The following is a 16,447-nucleotide window of genomic DNA, read 5'->3' as shown; positions in this document are numbered from 1 at the left end:
TGCCGGACTGGGACAAGACAGGAGTATTTTTGTGGGAGGGGAATGAGACAGGAGTGAAAATTACCCTCTATTGGCAACCTTGATGATGCTAGTAGAATTTATTGGTTGTAGATAGCAAAGTAATTAAGATATTAGCTTAACAGCGGGGCATGGATGCTAATGTTAGCCCGAATCCTGATAGCATCCAGCCCCGACTTTCACACAGTAAGTTAATGGTGACCCAGTAGTGTTGGAGGTAATGTTGGGTCACGTACTGTACTAATGGAGATGAGCAAGTTAGCTGGACATGCTAATATTAGCTTGTTGTGTTAGACAACACTTTTTCTTGCTTATTCTTCCAGCCTCACGAAGCCAAAACTTCAATGAGGAAATATTTTAAACTTCTGGAAAAATAATCTTAGAAATGTGTTATCAACTGGGGCAGAAAGGCTTTTAATTCCAGGTCGACTTTTCACAGCCACAATTCTATAATCAGACATCACATGCAGCAAACAGCTGATGACTTTTCTAGCATCAGTTACTTTTGATCTTGCTGTAAAGGTGTTCGTGCCGCGGCAGCTCCTGTGGCATGAATATCATTTGAATATAGTCAGCAGCAATTAGCCTTTCACACATTGTCACAAAGCCTCAGGAGGAACAGGAGAATAGCACACATGCCTAGAAAAGCACAACACAGATGTTTAACTTGCCTTAAGTCCTTTGGGCAGAAAATACATAAAGAGAAGAAAGTCACTGTGAAATATCGTCTCACTAATGGAAAAAATGGAAACTATTTGAGCTTATCTTCATTTCCTCCTCTTGATTTCGGTGATTAAATGAGAGCAGGATGGTAAACTGAACAGAGTCTGCTCTTTCCATGCACAGAATTACTTCTGAAGCGAGTATGAATCACACTGAGACAAAGCTACAGGCTCCATTAATGAAGGAAATGCAGTGTTTAAAGATTTCCTGGTAGAAACTGGATGTTAACCTACAGACATAACTGGAGCATTTTACTGTTGGAGCTGCTTGAGGTGGAGCTCGTCAAAGTCGCCTGTGTTTGTATGTGAACATGTGATTGCAGCTCTAAGTCGGAGGTGAGAGAACGAGAACAAGAGTTCACTTTAACTGGAATATTAATTTAATGATAAAATGCATGAGGTTCCAAAGTGGATCGTAGAGCGTGCACATCTTAACTTAAACAGTGACTAAAGGCCTGTGTATGCCTGAAACAATGGGCACATCCATAGCCTCAGTAGCCTCGGTTCATTTTGCCTTCTTTACTGTGCTATAACGTATCTCAAATAGTGACAGTTTATACATAGTGATCATCAGAGTGAACAAATGAAACTGTGACTGAATCAGATTTAAAACGTTACCAACCAGCGAGCAGCTTCTTTCACCTGAAGCGCAGCTGGATCCTCTTTTACTGTGTTCCTGCCACTTGACCAAGGTTTTCACAGGTCAGTCTGCCCCTAAAGGAGCCTCTGATGGCTTCGTACCTTATAGGTAACACACACACACACACACACACACACACACACACACACAGATGTATTTCTATGACTTCAGAGGACACTACATTGTCTTAATATCCTGGAGACTTACCCTAAACATAACCATAACCACTATTTACTATAACCTAACCCTTACCCTAAATATGTGTGTGTGTGTGTGTGTGTGTGTGTGTGTGTGTTTGTGTGGCCTTGTGTCACTCATGTTGACACAAGTCCCATAATATAAAAATTTTATGATTTACATTATAGGACTTGCATTTTGTCCCTTAAAGGAAGGTGAGTCCCCTCATGTGACAAAGAGATTTATGTCCCCACAATGTGAGTTATACACACAGACACACATACACACATTAGGTTTTCATCACTTTTGGGGGACATTACATAGTCAGTCATTTCCTGGAGTGTTACCATAACCATAACCCCTACTTGCCCAACCCTAACCTTAACCCCAGTCTCACCTTAAAATATGATTTACATTATGGGGACCTACATTTTGTCCCCACAAGGAAGGTGGGTCCCCACAATGTGCCAAACAGATTTATGTCCCCACAACATGAGTGGTACATGGCCACACACACTAACTCATACACACATAAATCAAAGATAAACCTCGCACACAGCAGACATATTTGAAGAAGGTGGGAGCTCCTTGTTTCGTCTGGGAGGGAAACATTTTCGAGTTGGTCTGAGAAATTCATAAGACGCCGAGCACGCTGAGACAGGGCTGATTGGGGGGATAAGGCTAATTACTGAGGGACAGTGCATATTTATGTGTGTGTATGTGTGTGTGTGTGTGTGTGTGTGTGTGAGGAGAGAGAGGAAAGTGGTGATCCTTCCCAGCGTAAAAAAGGAGTGATGAAACCTGATCACCTAATTAAGATTAATGTCCCGCAGTGGCTGCAGAGAGAGGGAAGATGAAGATAAATAAAGGCAAAAGAGAGATGGCTAAAAACACTAATAGACAAAGTCAAAAATAATGTCAGACTGATGGCGCAGGGCAGAGAAAGACCAACAGAGTTGAGCAGAGGAAGATTAAGACTCCGACGGAGGCAGATAAGAGGTGAGTGGAGGCGGTTAAAGACAGATAGCTGCTTCGCCTCAACGCCAAACCCTGTTTAAGATTTCAGCTTCTTATGTTTCTTCTCAACACTCTGACAGATAAACATATTTCCTGCTGTGGGCTGGGAGCTCAGAGCTGAGAAAACCCACCAAAGTTCACTCTCACGTGGTTTTATTAATATGGTTTTAAAAAAGAAACCATTACTTATTAATGTATTCTGCTTTATGACTCAGTCTGTGTTTTAGAAGTCCACTCTGTTAATTCCTTTATATGAAATTAAGTGCAGTAGATGTACTGCTACACACATTTATTTTCCAATTAGAAAGTATCTTTAGAGTGATTGTGTCATCAATTATATATCTCAGCAGCTCATCACAAAAACTCACTGACTTCACTCCTTTTCACGTCAGCTCTATCAGAGCAGCCGCGCCAATCATGTGCCAATCATTCTGAATCGTGTTGTGTAATTTCCCATGTATTTAATTACACTTTTGCATAGATGGGAGAACATGACACTGAATATATTATTCTGTAGCATCTCCTGAGCAAGTATTCACTTACAACCAATGCTATTACTCCACACACACACACACACACACACACACACACAATAATAATAATTAACTAATGAAGGCCTGTCTTAATTTAAAGCCTACTCACCACAGCAGGGTGCAGGCAGAGAGACAATCCCTGACGAGACCACAATTTGACTTTTCTGAGAACAAATACAAGCATTATTACAATAAAGACACTTTAATCCAATTTTTACATAATTTGTTTTATTGTATAGAATACTGCTTTCAACTGAATACAGATACACAAATACAGGAATTAACCACGATTTGAGCTACTTTAGCCTTTGATACTGTCTTATGATGTGGAACATTATCTTCACTGTTGCTTCCTGTTTCCTTTAAGTAAAGTCCTGGTTTCAAACAAGGCCCTTAGACATCTGTTAGCATAGCATTCATGAACACACAGGCACCAGATCACGTAGCCTAAGTGGGCCAGAGGCATGATGGGATTGATGCTTTTGTGCATATTCAGCCGGCTGCGTACCTCCAGAAGTAACCCGGAAGCTATTTGTTTGCATATGCGCCAGGCGGGCCATTCTTATTGGACAGACGCCATCTTCGGTCCAGCATCCAGGTATAATACATCCATGGCTAAAGCTCCTCAGACTGTCCCAGCAGCCACTCTGTCATTCACGTGTCATCCATGTGACTGACCTGCGTCCCATAATCCTGAGCTGTGATGTCACAGGGTCGACCAAAGGTCAGACCATGTGACTTATCCTCGCTCCCAATGCTGATGCAGGTCAGGCAGGAAGACGGTGCATCACTTGTCTGTGTATCATCAGAGCTGGACAGACTTCACATGGAAAGGTTAATTAGCATCAGGCCAGTCAGAGGAGCAGCGGGCCTTCAATGGAAAGTGTGTCTCCGTTATTGTATCAGCACATTGTGAAGTTATCAATTATGAATGTGAGGTTTGTTGACAGACACGGACACTTTAACAAAAACAATAAAAACGTAAATGGACTTCTGAGAGTGGACAATCCATGAGATCCATTTATGAGGCTCGGCAGCATGTGATCATCTGTTTGTGTGCAGTGCATTGAGCTCTCAGGGCCTCCGTAGTATCGATAAGATTTGCTCCAACACAACCAACTTCAAAATACTACTTAGACATTGAAGTATCGGCAATAATGATCCAGGAATGAAAAACATGAGAGCAGTGGGTCTTATATTAGGAGTTTTGCACAAGAACTACTTTTGATGTATTGAGTACATTTTGCAGATTATTCTTCTGTACTTTTACTTGAGTAATTTTACTTGGAGGTACTGCAGTCTTTATTTCAGGACTTATTTAATTTGTTCCACCACTGCTCTTCAGCGTAGAAGATCTCCTCTCATGGGTGGAGGGTGAGTCTAATTAATAAGTAAAGTTTAGACTTTTTCTTTATGTCATTTTAAAATTAGATGTCCACTTCGTCTCAGAAAAGCAGCATTTACACCAGTAATTTGAATAAAAAACACTGTAAACTAACATTTGTGTGTCTTTCTCTGCTTTGGGCAGAACAAGAATTCTGCTAAGTAGGTCTCTAATGAGATTAGCTTCTCTGCTAAACCCACCAACCCCAAGTTACAGTTACATCACCAGCACTGCTCAAATTATTATATAAAAATGGGTCAGTTAAAAGTCCAAAGGTTTGTATTACAGACCCTAAATACAGACCAGAACAGACTGCAGGGTTACAGACACACTCGCAGCTCTGTGAGGCTGAAATACTGACAAAAAACTGCTGTGTATAAAAAACTTTGCATTACATTTTGAAGCTTTTTTTTTTTTTTTTTAGGTGAACCTGAATTCTACATGTTGCTATAATCCTCTTTGAGTCTTGACTGCAGATAGTCGCTTCAAATGAATCTTCATTTTCAAACAGTCCTGATTATTCTAAGAAAATGTGCAAAGCGACTGAACTGGCAGCGGAAAAGCAAATAATAATAATAATGGGACTGAAAGGGTTCAGTGCTTTGTACCCTCCAGCTCTTCAAAGGTCAATTTTTGTTCATCACGTTGTGTTTTGTTTTGATATATTTCAATATTTGGATATTGATTTAAGAAGTGTTTGATGTATAATAGTGTTTAAACTTTCAGTCTGTTTCCTGTTTATTTTGAGTGTATTTCACTTGATCTCGGCAGGATAAATGAAGTTGAATGGAATTGAAGGGCTGACAGTCGTTGATCTGAAGGCTCCTCCTGGTGGTCAGATGGGAAAACAGCACTCTGTGTGTGTGTGTGTGTGTGTGTGTGTGTGTGTGTGTGTGTGTGTGTGTGTGTGTGTGTGAGGAGCATCTCTGTATGGAGGCATAATGTATGAGCTTCATCATGACACTGTGAGCTTGTTGTTCCCACACAGAGGGTGGGACAGCGGTGTGTGTGTGTGTGTGTGTGTGTGTGTGTGTGTGTGTGTGTGTGTGTGTGTGTGCGCAGTGTATTGCAGCCTGCCGTCTTGTCCACATGTGAAACCTTTATGTTTGTGCTAACGTTCTGTCATGGTCAGTGTCTGAGGGTTCAGACAGGATGGAGACGAAAGCATGTTGGGGACTACTTTCAGCGGCGGATGAATCCACATTTGGTGCTCTAGTGAATATTTGTGGCACAGGATGGTGTATGTGGGATTGAGTCAAAATAAAGTACAGTGTGTGTGTTTGTGAGCTACAAATACAAAAATAATTTATTTTTGGATTTTAGTATTGTATCATGACCTAAATTGATCATTTTGGTCAACTTTGAACATAACTAACAAGTAGTTGCGGAGGAAGTACACAATGAAAAAATACTCTGTGGTCCAAATCTTAATTAAGTAAAATACAGAAATATTTGCAGCAAATTGTACTAGAAGTATCAAAGGTAAAAGTACTCATTCTACAGTATTTCTCCATTCAAAGAGTGAAGGTGGATTTTATTTGTTTCAGTTTCAGTTTGTTCCATTTCACATGTTTAGTTTCCCTCTTTATGCCTCCTTAAGAGGCTTTAAGGTAGTTAAACTCTTATTCTGTCTGACTGACAGGATCATGAAACATCAGCACGACAGTTATTTGACATTTACACTGTGAAATATTCAAACCCAAGACTTCACGTATGTTTATGGCACTTATTTGTGTCCTCTATGTGCAGTATGTATTTTATACATACACACACACACACACACACACACATATAGAAATGTTAATCTTAGAAATATTCCAGCTGTCAACATTCCTCTGCTGGATTCTTCCCAGAATGCATCAGGGCCACTGATACAGAATGACCCGTCCAGCTAAAACAGATGCAAGTATTTTAGTAGGAGGCTGCGAGTCCTCTGCTGGCAGGCGCTTAATGCAATATGTGCCCGTAAGATGAAGTCACAAACATTGCAACTGTAGTCGACTCCCACTCGCCGGGCAGCACAGACGGGGCATTATGTGGACGAGTACCAGCTGGTACCACGGGCTCCTCATCCTCCTCCGGGACTTCATTTGTTGGTGCCTCTGGAATCAGGACATGGATCTGAAATCGAAGAGCAAACCTGTGAACGTTGTCCTCGGATGCATCGTGGCCGCCTGCTTTTGTACAGTTTGTCCGGCTGAAAGACGTGAGTAGAGCTCTGAGGGCTCGTCTGTGGCTGCTGATGAGGATGAGGATGAGGATGAGGCTGCAGACAGGCAGCTGATGTTTCCTGGTCTTAATCTAAAGCAGTGACTCTCTACCTTTATGGCTTGTTGACCCTAAAAAAGAAGCTGCATTTATGAGCAATTGCTCATGAAAAGAAGTGAAGAGGGATTTTTTCCTTTTCTGATTTCTATTTTGAAAGATTTTTAGGGGCCTGCAGAGTTCAAAGAATCCAGATTTTAAAAAGAAAAATGCAGAAATGAGACAAAAGTCAGAAAAAATGAACAGAACTGTGAAATCATCGGGTAACCCCTCAGATTTGATTAGGAACATGATTTAGGTCTGATGTTTGTGTGATATAAAGTGTTAATGAGCTTTACAGGTGCTGGTCTCTTCAGACAGAGCCAGGCTAGCTGTTTCCCCCTGTTTCCAGTCTTTATGCTAAGCTAAGCTCACAGGCTGATTGTGGTAGTCGTATTTACCGTACAGACATGACGGTGTTTTCCTCTGACGCTCCACCAGAAAGTGAATGTTTCTCCAAATGTTGAACTAATTTTGTCAGAATCTGGTTTTAAAATCTTAATTATTTCAGTTTATGTTTGGTTGTTAGTTTCTTTAAACCATCACAATCTGATTGGCTGCTGTGTGTATACAGTCAGAGGGGCCCTAACAGGTTAATCCAGGCATACGAGTACTGCAGTTAGTACAGTTTTTAGGTTTGATGTTCTAATGCTGGTACAGTACATCACCAGGAAATATCCAGATCCTGTAAAATCCTACACTGTAAACATATTTGATTACAATGACATTTAATGATAATGACAACGATTATCTGTCAATCGACCAATCGATTGATCAACTAATCTCTTCAGTTTGTGTATTTTTTATGTTTTGTGTGCAAAAATCTGAATTTGTAATTAATAAGTAATTACTGACTAAAGGGCTCAATTGTAATCGAGTAAAAGTACATGCACTGGTGTAGAAGTATGAAGTTGCATGAAAAGGAGTCCCTCAGATTTATACTGAAGTACTACAGTACTTCAGTAAATGTACTTGAATGTCTGACGAACACACCTGATAATCATCACATCTGCAGGTTTTTCCTCAAACAGCTCGAATGTTTCAGGCCTGATGTTGATGTCTCTCTAAACTCTGATTGGCCCGCTGCCTCTCACCTGTCTCAGTGTGCACGGTTCCTCCGGGCCCCGTGACGGTCCCAGAAAACAACACGGCTGACGTCCAGCTGGTGAAGATCAGCTCCGGCAGCGATGTGACGCTGAAGGTCTCCGTGAACCCTGAAGATCTGTTTTACCTGAAGGGAAACGCCCTGATGGCCAAGAAAGGCCTCGACTACGAGGTGACTGTACCCGACTGATGCTGGATCAGCTCGTCATCTTAACTCTGTTATTGAGTGAAATTTGACCTCAAACATGCGAGTCTTTGTCTTTTCTGTACGTGATTTCTCGATACGCATCAGGAAAAATACACACCGATACGCAATATAATCATATAACAACGATAAAATAATAACTGGCCAATTAATCTGTAATCCACTTTAATCCCATGCGATGTGAGTCATGTCCAAACAGGACAAATGGGGATTATAATTCTGTTTTAAAGGTATTGTTTGGACACGTCTCAGGATTAGAAAGTGTTTCAACAGCATGTCGTTCAGATTAAAAGGTCTGTTACACAATAAAATAAAATGGCCGACAGCAGCAGCTGTAAAATAATCCTGCTGAATCTGAATTTGAAATAATTCAGTCAGGGCCCAGTCCAGCTGTAAATCTGTGAAATGTGACTTCCTTCAACATTGAGTTGTGGTGTGTCATCAGCTGAGTGTCTGTGTGTCTGTTAGTCGCTGTCCAGTGCAGCTCTGACGGTGTGGGTGCAGTGCAGCAGAGCTGGCTCCAGATCAGTGAGTAAAACACAACCTCTGCTTGATGAAACATGTCTGAAACCTGTTTCTGAACACAAACTGATCCGGTTGCTGCTTCGCTCTCTTCCAGGTCAACGAGTCTGTGGAGGTTTTGGTGGAAAACGTGAACGATAACCCGCCGAACTTCGCACAAAACCACTTCGTGCTCGAGGTGAATGAGGTGAGTGTGTCTGTAACGGTGGAAAGTAACTGAGTACATTTACCCAAGTACAGTTTTCAGGTACCTTTGATATGACTGTATACTTCCACCTTTTACTCATCGATATTTAACTGATGATCATTCAGATCTCAAAGTCATTGAACTCATCAGCTGTAACATCAAAGTGATGAACACATGAATACATCAAAGATTAGAATCAAATCTATTATTATTGATTTACTTTACTTATTTTGGGGACTTTTAATACTTTCGTACTTTTACCTGAATCAAAGTTGTAAAGCAGGACATGTAGTATTTGTACACTGTGGTACTTTTACTTGAGTCCATGTGTTTTCTGCTGACGGTGTGTTTTGTCTCCTGCAGCTCACTCCGGTGAACTCCAGCGTTGGACTGATCGAAGCCTCTGACGTGGACTCAGAGCCGCTGTTCTACCGCTTAGAGTCTGCGACGGTAAGAACGATGGAGTCACACTGAACTCTGTGGCTCCTTAACAGCAAAGTATAAGAACTGCATGCTCGTGTGTTAATTTACAGAAGACGATGCTCATTAACGATCAGTGTAAAGAGCTCCGTGCCTTCAGACAGGTGAGGACAGACGGGTTCCTCACCTGAGGGTCATGACCCCTCATGAGGTCTTGAGAGACGTCTTAGAGGGTCACAAGACGAGAGAACAAACGTTTATTGTGTTTCTGATGTCTGAGCTTCACTCTCAGCGCTCACATGTGTGACGTGTTGCTGATGAAGTTCAGGAGACGCAGTCGAAAGCTCCCTCAGAGACAAACCAGTGAATTTAGAATATTTTATCTGAAGATCCAGTTTGTCGTGGACTTTTATTTGTTCATTGTCTTATTTTGTTGCTGTGTATTTTATTACTTTTCATTTTCTGTATTTTATTTAAAATGTGCAGTTTAAATATCTTAATCTTTTTTTCATGTGAATCATTTTGCAGCTTGTTTTTAAAGGCGTATAAATATAGTTTATCATATTTAACGTTACTTCATGTTAAAAATCGGTTTCTTTTCTCTCTCTGTTGAACAGGATAAATATTTCCGCCTGGAAAACATCAACAGCCCAAAGATTCTTGTGAAAAGCATCCTGGACTACGACGTGGTGCAGAAGATCTCTCTGGTTTTACATGTGCAGGTAATCGTTGATCACAAAGCTCCTTCAAATCTCTACATGTGATCTTAAACCTCCCAAACCTGTTTGATATATTTTCTTATTTTATTTTACATTTTCATTATTTTAATGATCTGCTCAAATTGCCAAGTTAAACATTATTTTATTTATTTTAATAGATGGTTTCATTGTCTTTTTTCTGGGTGTCATTGCCTGTGCATGAGTTTCACCCCTCGATGAACGAATGAATGAATGAAACGTGTCACCCGCTCCAGGACACGTTCAACGGCTCGGCCTCCAACGAGCCCTTCTTCACGTCGGTGGCCTCCATCACGGTGCACGTGAAGGACGTGGATAACCGGCCGCCGTGGTTTCAGCCGTGTGTCAGGACAAATTTAGGAATCTCCAAACTGTGCGTGAGCGGCGGCTACAGAGGCAAAGTCAATCTCACCGAGAAGGAGGTGAGCGTGTGAATGTGAATGTGTGTTAATCCTCCTCACTGCGTCACTTTCATCAGTCCACCGACGCTCTCAGTGTCAAACGCTGATGTGATTAAAAGTGAAGCTTCACTCAGAGATCAGCCTTCAGAGAAACAGAGAAAAGTGTCACCTCGTCTATGACGACATGAGAGCTCCACACGTTCACTGTGTACCTGTGAGACACCAATATCACAGGCTGAAAGTACACTCCCCAAGTACTGCCATTAAGTACAAATCTGAGGTACTTGTACTGGACTTGAGTCTTTTCATTCCACTTCCTTTCCTGGTCATCTGACAGCTTTAGTTACTTTCCAGATGAAGATTTAATAATAAAGCAACTTCCTCCACCACTGATGACACAGATGTGGTCCACAGAATCAGTTCATGATGATCTGAATCCACAGGAGGGGCCGTTAGTGCTGGAACCTGGTCCGGTGTTCGCCAAGGACGGAGACAAGAACAGGAGCGAGCAGATCAGCTACAGGATACTTCGAGGTCTGGACCAACTACGTTACTGAAAGTGTTTCTGCATTCAGCTTCATGTCTTTGTCTGTTTCACACCACAGATTTCTGGGTTTGTTTGATCAATGTTTTTCTTCCACGTTGTAGAAAACACTGAAAAAATTCAGGTTTTCAAGCTCAAAAACATAATAATTTGTTGTTATTATCAGCAGAGGGACGTGCTGCTCGTATGAAAGTCCAAAGAAAACTGTCATTTTTGTTTTCGTTGTCGTTCTCTTTCATCAGGAAACGAGGGAAACATTTTCCAGATCGACGAGGAAACAGGAAACATCACCATGACCAAAGCTGCTGACATCATCGGCCCGATAGCGCTCACTGTTCTGGTAAACAGCCTGTTTCTGACGGGTGATCTGTGGAGGCTCTGAATGGAAGAATGTCATTATTACAAAGCAGGGACATCAGCTGTAACTCTGGTTTACATCTTCTCATCCTCACCTGGGCGTCAGGCGTCACAGGTGACCAACAGGGATCAGTTTGCGGTGACGCAGGTGATCATCGAGGTGATGAAGAAGAGCAGGAACCCTCCTCGCTTCGAGAAGGAGCGATACGAAGGATTCATCTACAGCAACTCTGTCCCCGAGAGCATGATCCTCCGAGACCGGAGCACCAACCGGCCCTTCAGGGTCCGAGCTCGGGACGAGGACTTCGCCACCGTCAGTCCTCTTTATGTCCAACTAATCACTCATAATTACTGAAATTCAGTCTTCGGGCTTTTGTTTTCAAATTGTTCTCGTTGTCAATCTGCTGCTCCAAATAGTTTAAGGCATTAGAGACCAGCTGGTGGAGCAGTTCTGCTTAGAGGCAGATGTTTCCCACTGGAGGAGACCAAAAACAGAGCTGAAAGAGGATGAATATGGGACTCAGGTGGACACACACCATGCTGCTCTGGAATTGGTGGATGTCTCATTAGCAGCTGTTTGCTAACAAGTTCACCATCGTTATAAGCTGACATCTATGTTATGGCTGCAGCTTTAACGCAGCTCCTGAGTGGTCTAAACAATTAATGTAGGCTTAAATCTGCATTCAATGGCACTAAAAACACTGTGCAATCATAAGCAAAATGAAAAATAATGTCTTTTAATGTGGGTTTGTGTTATGGTTTGCCAACCCAGAAGCTAACAAGTGAATAATCGGATGGCACATCAGTGCTGCACCTCTGTGGGTTTCTTCCTGTGTCTGTCTGCCCTCTAGTGGTCAGAACTCATTAAACACAGCTTTAAATTAAATACATGACCTGAAATGCTTCAGTTATTTTCTTTTGAGCGTTTTTATTTGTCTTTTTGTGTCAGGGTGTGAATCCAGATGTGAAGTACGAGGTTCAGTACAGCAGCTACGTCAACGTGACCTCGGACGGCTTTGTGATCCTGAAGAGGGTTGTGAAGACCGAGTCCTTCGCGCTGCAGGTGATGCGCTAACTTTTTAAAACCAGGCGCAAAAAAACATCTTTGTGCAGTTTATTTAAAGCGTGTTTTTGTTTTCTGAATGCAGCTCAGAGCCGTGGACACAACGACAGGAGAGTTTGGAACAGCTGCGCTCTCTGTTCAGGTCATACCAGGTGAGGCCGTCTTTTCTCTGTGATACTGACTGATCAAAGTGAAATAACATTGGTACTAGCAGGAAATAGCCTCTGAAGCGGTGTGTATTCACTGTTTGTACGCTGTACTGTGAGCTCTGCCTGAAATGTTTAACATCCTGTTTAAATACTTTCTATCATACCTTCACCTTCACCTGTCTCCACCTGCAGCCGTGGCCATCCCGTCTCCCTCAAACGTGGGCTACCGTCCGGGCGACATGGCGCTCCTGGGCCTGGTCATGGCAGCTCTGCTGGTCCTCTGCCTCATTGTGATTGGCTTCCTGATTTCCCGCTTGTGGAAGGGAAACGGCAGCATGGACAAAATCTGTGAGGTCCGTCAGTGTTTTACTGCGTCTTGAGGGAAACATTTTGTTTTGGGTTTAGTGTTTTTGTATTTTAGGTTCTTTTTGTAATGTCCCAAATTAAAGGAAAACGTTGGCTCTATTGTCGAGAGTTGGATGAGCAGATTGATGCCACTGTGGTATGACTACCTTAAGTCTGGAGCTCAAGGCAGGAGGCAATTAGCGTAGCTTAGCATAAAGACTGTGAACAGAGGGAAACAGCCAGCGTGGCTCTGTCCAATGTGTGAAAAAAACAACAGTGCTGCAACTTTTTCTTGATGAGTGTTTTTATCCCTTCAGTCATTATTTCTCCCCCTAAAATCACAAGTTTTATTTTTGTGTTTCAGCTTTTGTACAGGTGAACGAACGAGATCAAACTTGTCAATTACTGAGCTTCACAGATGTTGGTAGACATTGAACTTTGCTTTCACCGTTTATGCTAAGCTAAGCTAATCGCCTCCTGGCACCAGCTCCATACTTAATGCACAGACATGAACGGTATCGATTTTCTCATTTAATGCAGCAGGAAAGCAGATAGAATAAGATGTAATCACACATTACTGCATTTAAGTAGGTGGTATGGAGTCATGGAAGTGAACGAAGCTCCTCATTATTTTTAACTTCCTTTGTGTGAAATAAAATGAGTGTTTTCCATAGAAACTATGAATGTTTTGGCCGCGGTCAAACGGTGGTGAAGCCTTTCTTCTGTCTGTGTTGCAGACGCGTCCATCCTGTGATGGTTTAGATGTGAGCGTCAGAATCAGCTGTTTAATGCTGCACATGCAGAACTCCTCCTGTGTGGCTTCGATGAATATTTATCAGCTGAAATCCACAGAAGGGCTCTGTGTTAAAACAGAGCAAATGAACCTAGCTCACACTCGGGAACCAGGGTGGCATCTGTAACATTGAACAATGCCTCAATATCCTCCATGCTTCATTAACTGCTGTGTTAATGAGGGGCCTCTCTCCTGCCTGCAGTGCCTGGGCCCCTGCCTGAAGTCCGAGCATCCCCGGTCCGGCCACAGGGACTCCCTGCAATACACCAACGACGGCTTCCAGAACGAGGGCGACCCGAGCCGTGGGGGTGCCAGGCGCTGGAACAACGCCGTCCCCAGACGGAGCACCTTCCCCCAGCCACGAGGCCGGGTCATCCCCCTGGAGAGACGGAGCCGCCACTGCTCCTCCTGCGGCGTCTACACCAACCACGTCCCCAAGGGGAGCCCCTCAGCGAGGCCGTCCAGGAGGGGCAGAGGAGACGGGGACGAGTACAGCGCAAGGTCCATCCTGACCAGGCAGAGGAGGAAGGAGGGCCAGAAGACGGTGTGGTTCAAGGAGAGCGAGGACTCCTCTGACATCGAGGTGGAGATTATCCCAGACACTGTGGGCCGGGTGGAGGAGGAGACTGAGGAGGAGCTGGAGGGGGAGGTGGAGATGGAGGGGGTTGTCAGAGACCCAGCAGCCCCAGTCAGAGAGCCGGATGGCGGGCAGGAGAGCCAGAACACAGAGCCCAGTGAGCAGGACCATGAAAATACCAGCTCAGAAACAAAGAAGGGCAGCCAGGAGCAGGAGGGCTGATGGCAGAGGTCAGAGGTCAAACTCCATGAAATGAAACTCAGCTGTTTGTTTTCTTTGCACTTTTTGGAGCCGGCAGCCTGAAGCGGAGGTCTGAACGGTCCACACGTCTGGACACCTGCAAGACCTGCAGAGTCAAGGACCCACGAAGTGTTAATGTTCTACTGTGAGTGAGTATCTTAGAAAACAGTGACTGAGGAAATAACTTCATCCAGAGTTTAAAAACACACGTCTGTCTGTTGGCCAAGGAAACATGACTGTCTGTAACTTGGTGACTGCAGCTTCGGTTCAGTTTGGTGGTTTTGGTTGTCGCGTTCATCGGTAACGTTGTCTTTAACGCCCTGCAGGGAAACTAAAGACATAAAGCTGCTCCGTGTTTTCGGTGAGGGATTATCAGCAGCCCTTCAGGTGTGAAACTACAGCCAAAACTACTGAAATAAGATCCGAGCTGAAACGAAGCCGCCTTCATTTCTTGATCCCACCGTCTAATAAGGCATCGTTCATAAATGGTTTAGGAGTCGTAACGAGAGCTGCGACTAACTTCTCATCATCATCAGATTTTCTCAATTAACTGACTAATTGTTTGGTCTGTAAAACATCAGAAAACATATCTTATCTCACATTTACTACACTGATAGATCAGGAAGTGCAGCTCATTCTCAGTTCAGAAGCTCGAACCACCGAAAGGTTTTATGTAATCTTTCAATTTTATAGTCATCATTGCAGCTCATAGCTTTATTAGTTTGTTAATGTATAATTTATGAATAATATAATGGAAAAATTGACTCCTGCTGTCTAAGATCATCTGTAATTATGACTGTTAATAATTAATGAAGAGCTGTTAATTGAATACATTTTCAGTTCTAAATGTTAATAAGTTGTTAGAAATGAGTATTGGTTCAGATGCTCTGCAGCTCTTTTACCTGATGAACTCAAAGGTAAAAAGACACAGATTGTTCTTATTAACTTACGAAGGATCTATAAAACATTAGAAAAAGATTAATGAACCGTCAGTAAACCTGTTATAAAGGATGCCTTATCATCAGGATTTCAGTCACTCGAGCGTTAAGGACAAACTTTCCCTTCTTTTTATTTTCTTTACGAATAGTTTCTTCACTGGATTTTAAGGAAATGTAGTTTACAGTTTATCAATTCTCAATATCAAATTACCATGAGACTTTTGAGATTTGACCCATATCCCCCCACCCTGCTCGTCGCCCGTGGTCAGGGGTCAGGGGTCAGGGGTCAGGGGTCCGGGCTCGACCCCGGGCCCAGAAGCCGGTGGTTCGTCCCTGTGGTGCTGTGATGGTTTCAGTCTCGTCCCTCTCTGCACGCTCTGTCCGAGCTTTACTAAACTGAACCACACGTCTGTGGATTTTACAGTGAAAAATCTCCGTGAAGACGAAGTTCATCTACTGAATACTAAACAGCTGAGAGGATGTTTTTATGTGGACTGTGTTTATGGAGCATGTTAAGTTAAATAACTACTTTAGTGGATAAATCTGTGGTTAATGTTTAGCTGACTTTTTGTACCTCGTAGTGATTGTGTCGAGTGCTGGAGGGAATAATAAAGTTTGAAGGATGTGAAGGGATCGCCTCACTGGTTAATGTCTCACACAGGCGTCCGGTGGGAAACTGACATTTAGAGGAACAGTTCGACCTTTTGGGAAAGATGGATTTATAGCTCACGTTAGAAAAACTTCAACCACAATCATGTTCACACGTTAGTTTCCAGGAGCTGGCAGGTAGAGCTGGGCTAGTGGTTTCCTTCTCTTTTCAGTCTAAATGCTAAGCTAAGCTAAGTGGCTGCTGGCCTTAGCTTTACCTTGAGTTCACAGATGTAACGCTGGTATCAAGGAACAACGCGAACGTTTCCCAAATGATCAAACTGCTCGTTTAAAGGAGAGCTCCTTCAGTTTTATACACAAAGTCTGTTTACAGTTTAAAGTCTGTTTATCTTCAAAAAGTTGTAGAAAGCTTTTTGTGGCTGCAGATGGAGCTGCGCAAAGTCTGAGAAAGTGCCTCAAGT

General features: G+C 42.9%; 1 protein-coding gene across 1 annotated transcript; it reads left to right on the top strand.

Moving 5' to 3' along the window:
* Positions 1-6,492: 6,492 nt before the first annotated feature.
* Positions 6,493-16,004, top strand: cdhr5a (cadherin-related family member 5a). The gene is made up of 14 exons (XM_076734691.1): positions 6,493-6,697; positions 7,899-8,071; positions 8,573-8,632; positions 8,724-8,813; positions 9,177-9,263; positions 9,851-9,955; positions 10,207-10,392; positions 10,815-10,905; positions 11,158-11,255; positions 11,379-11,585; positions 12,222-12,335; positions 12,421-12,487; positions 12,677-12,837; positions 13,825-16,004. Exons 1-14 carry the CDS (start codon positions 6,526-6,528, stop codon positions 14,419-14,421), a joined length of 2,208 nt encoding a protein of 735 aa, XP_076590806.1. The 5' UTR covers positions 6,493-6,525; the 3' UTR covers positions 14,422-16,004.
* Positions 16,005-16,447: the final 443 nt, after the last annotated feature.

Source organism: Chaetodon auriga, chromosome 1 (genome assembly GCF_051107435.1).
Source record: "Chaetodon auriga isolate fChaAug3 chromosome 1, fChaAug3.hap1, whole genome shotgun sequence".
Classification (NCBI taxonomy): domain Eukaryota; kingdom Metazoa; phylum Chordata; class Actinopteri; order Chaetodontiformes; family Chaetodontidae; genus Chaetodon; species Chaetodon auriga.
Note: the sequence above shows the minus strand (reverse complement) of the source record. Positions and strands in the feature narration are given on the sequence as shown.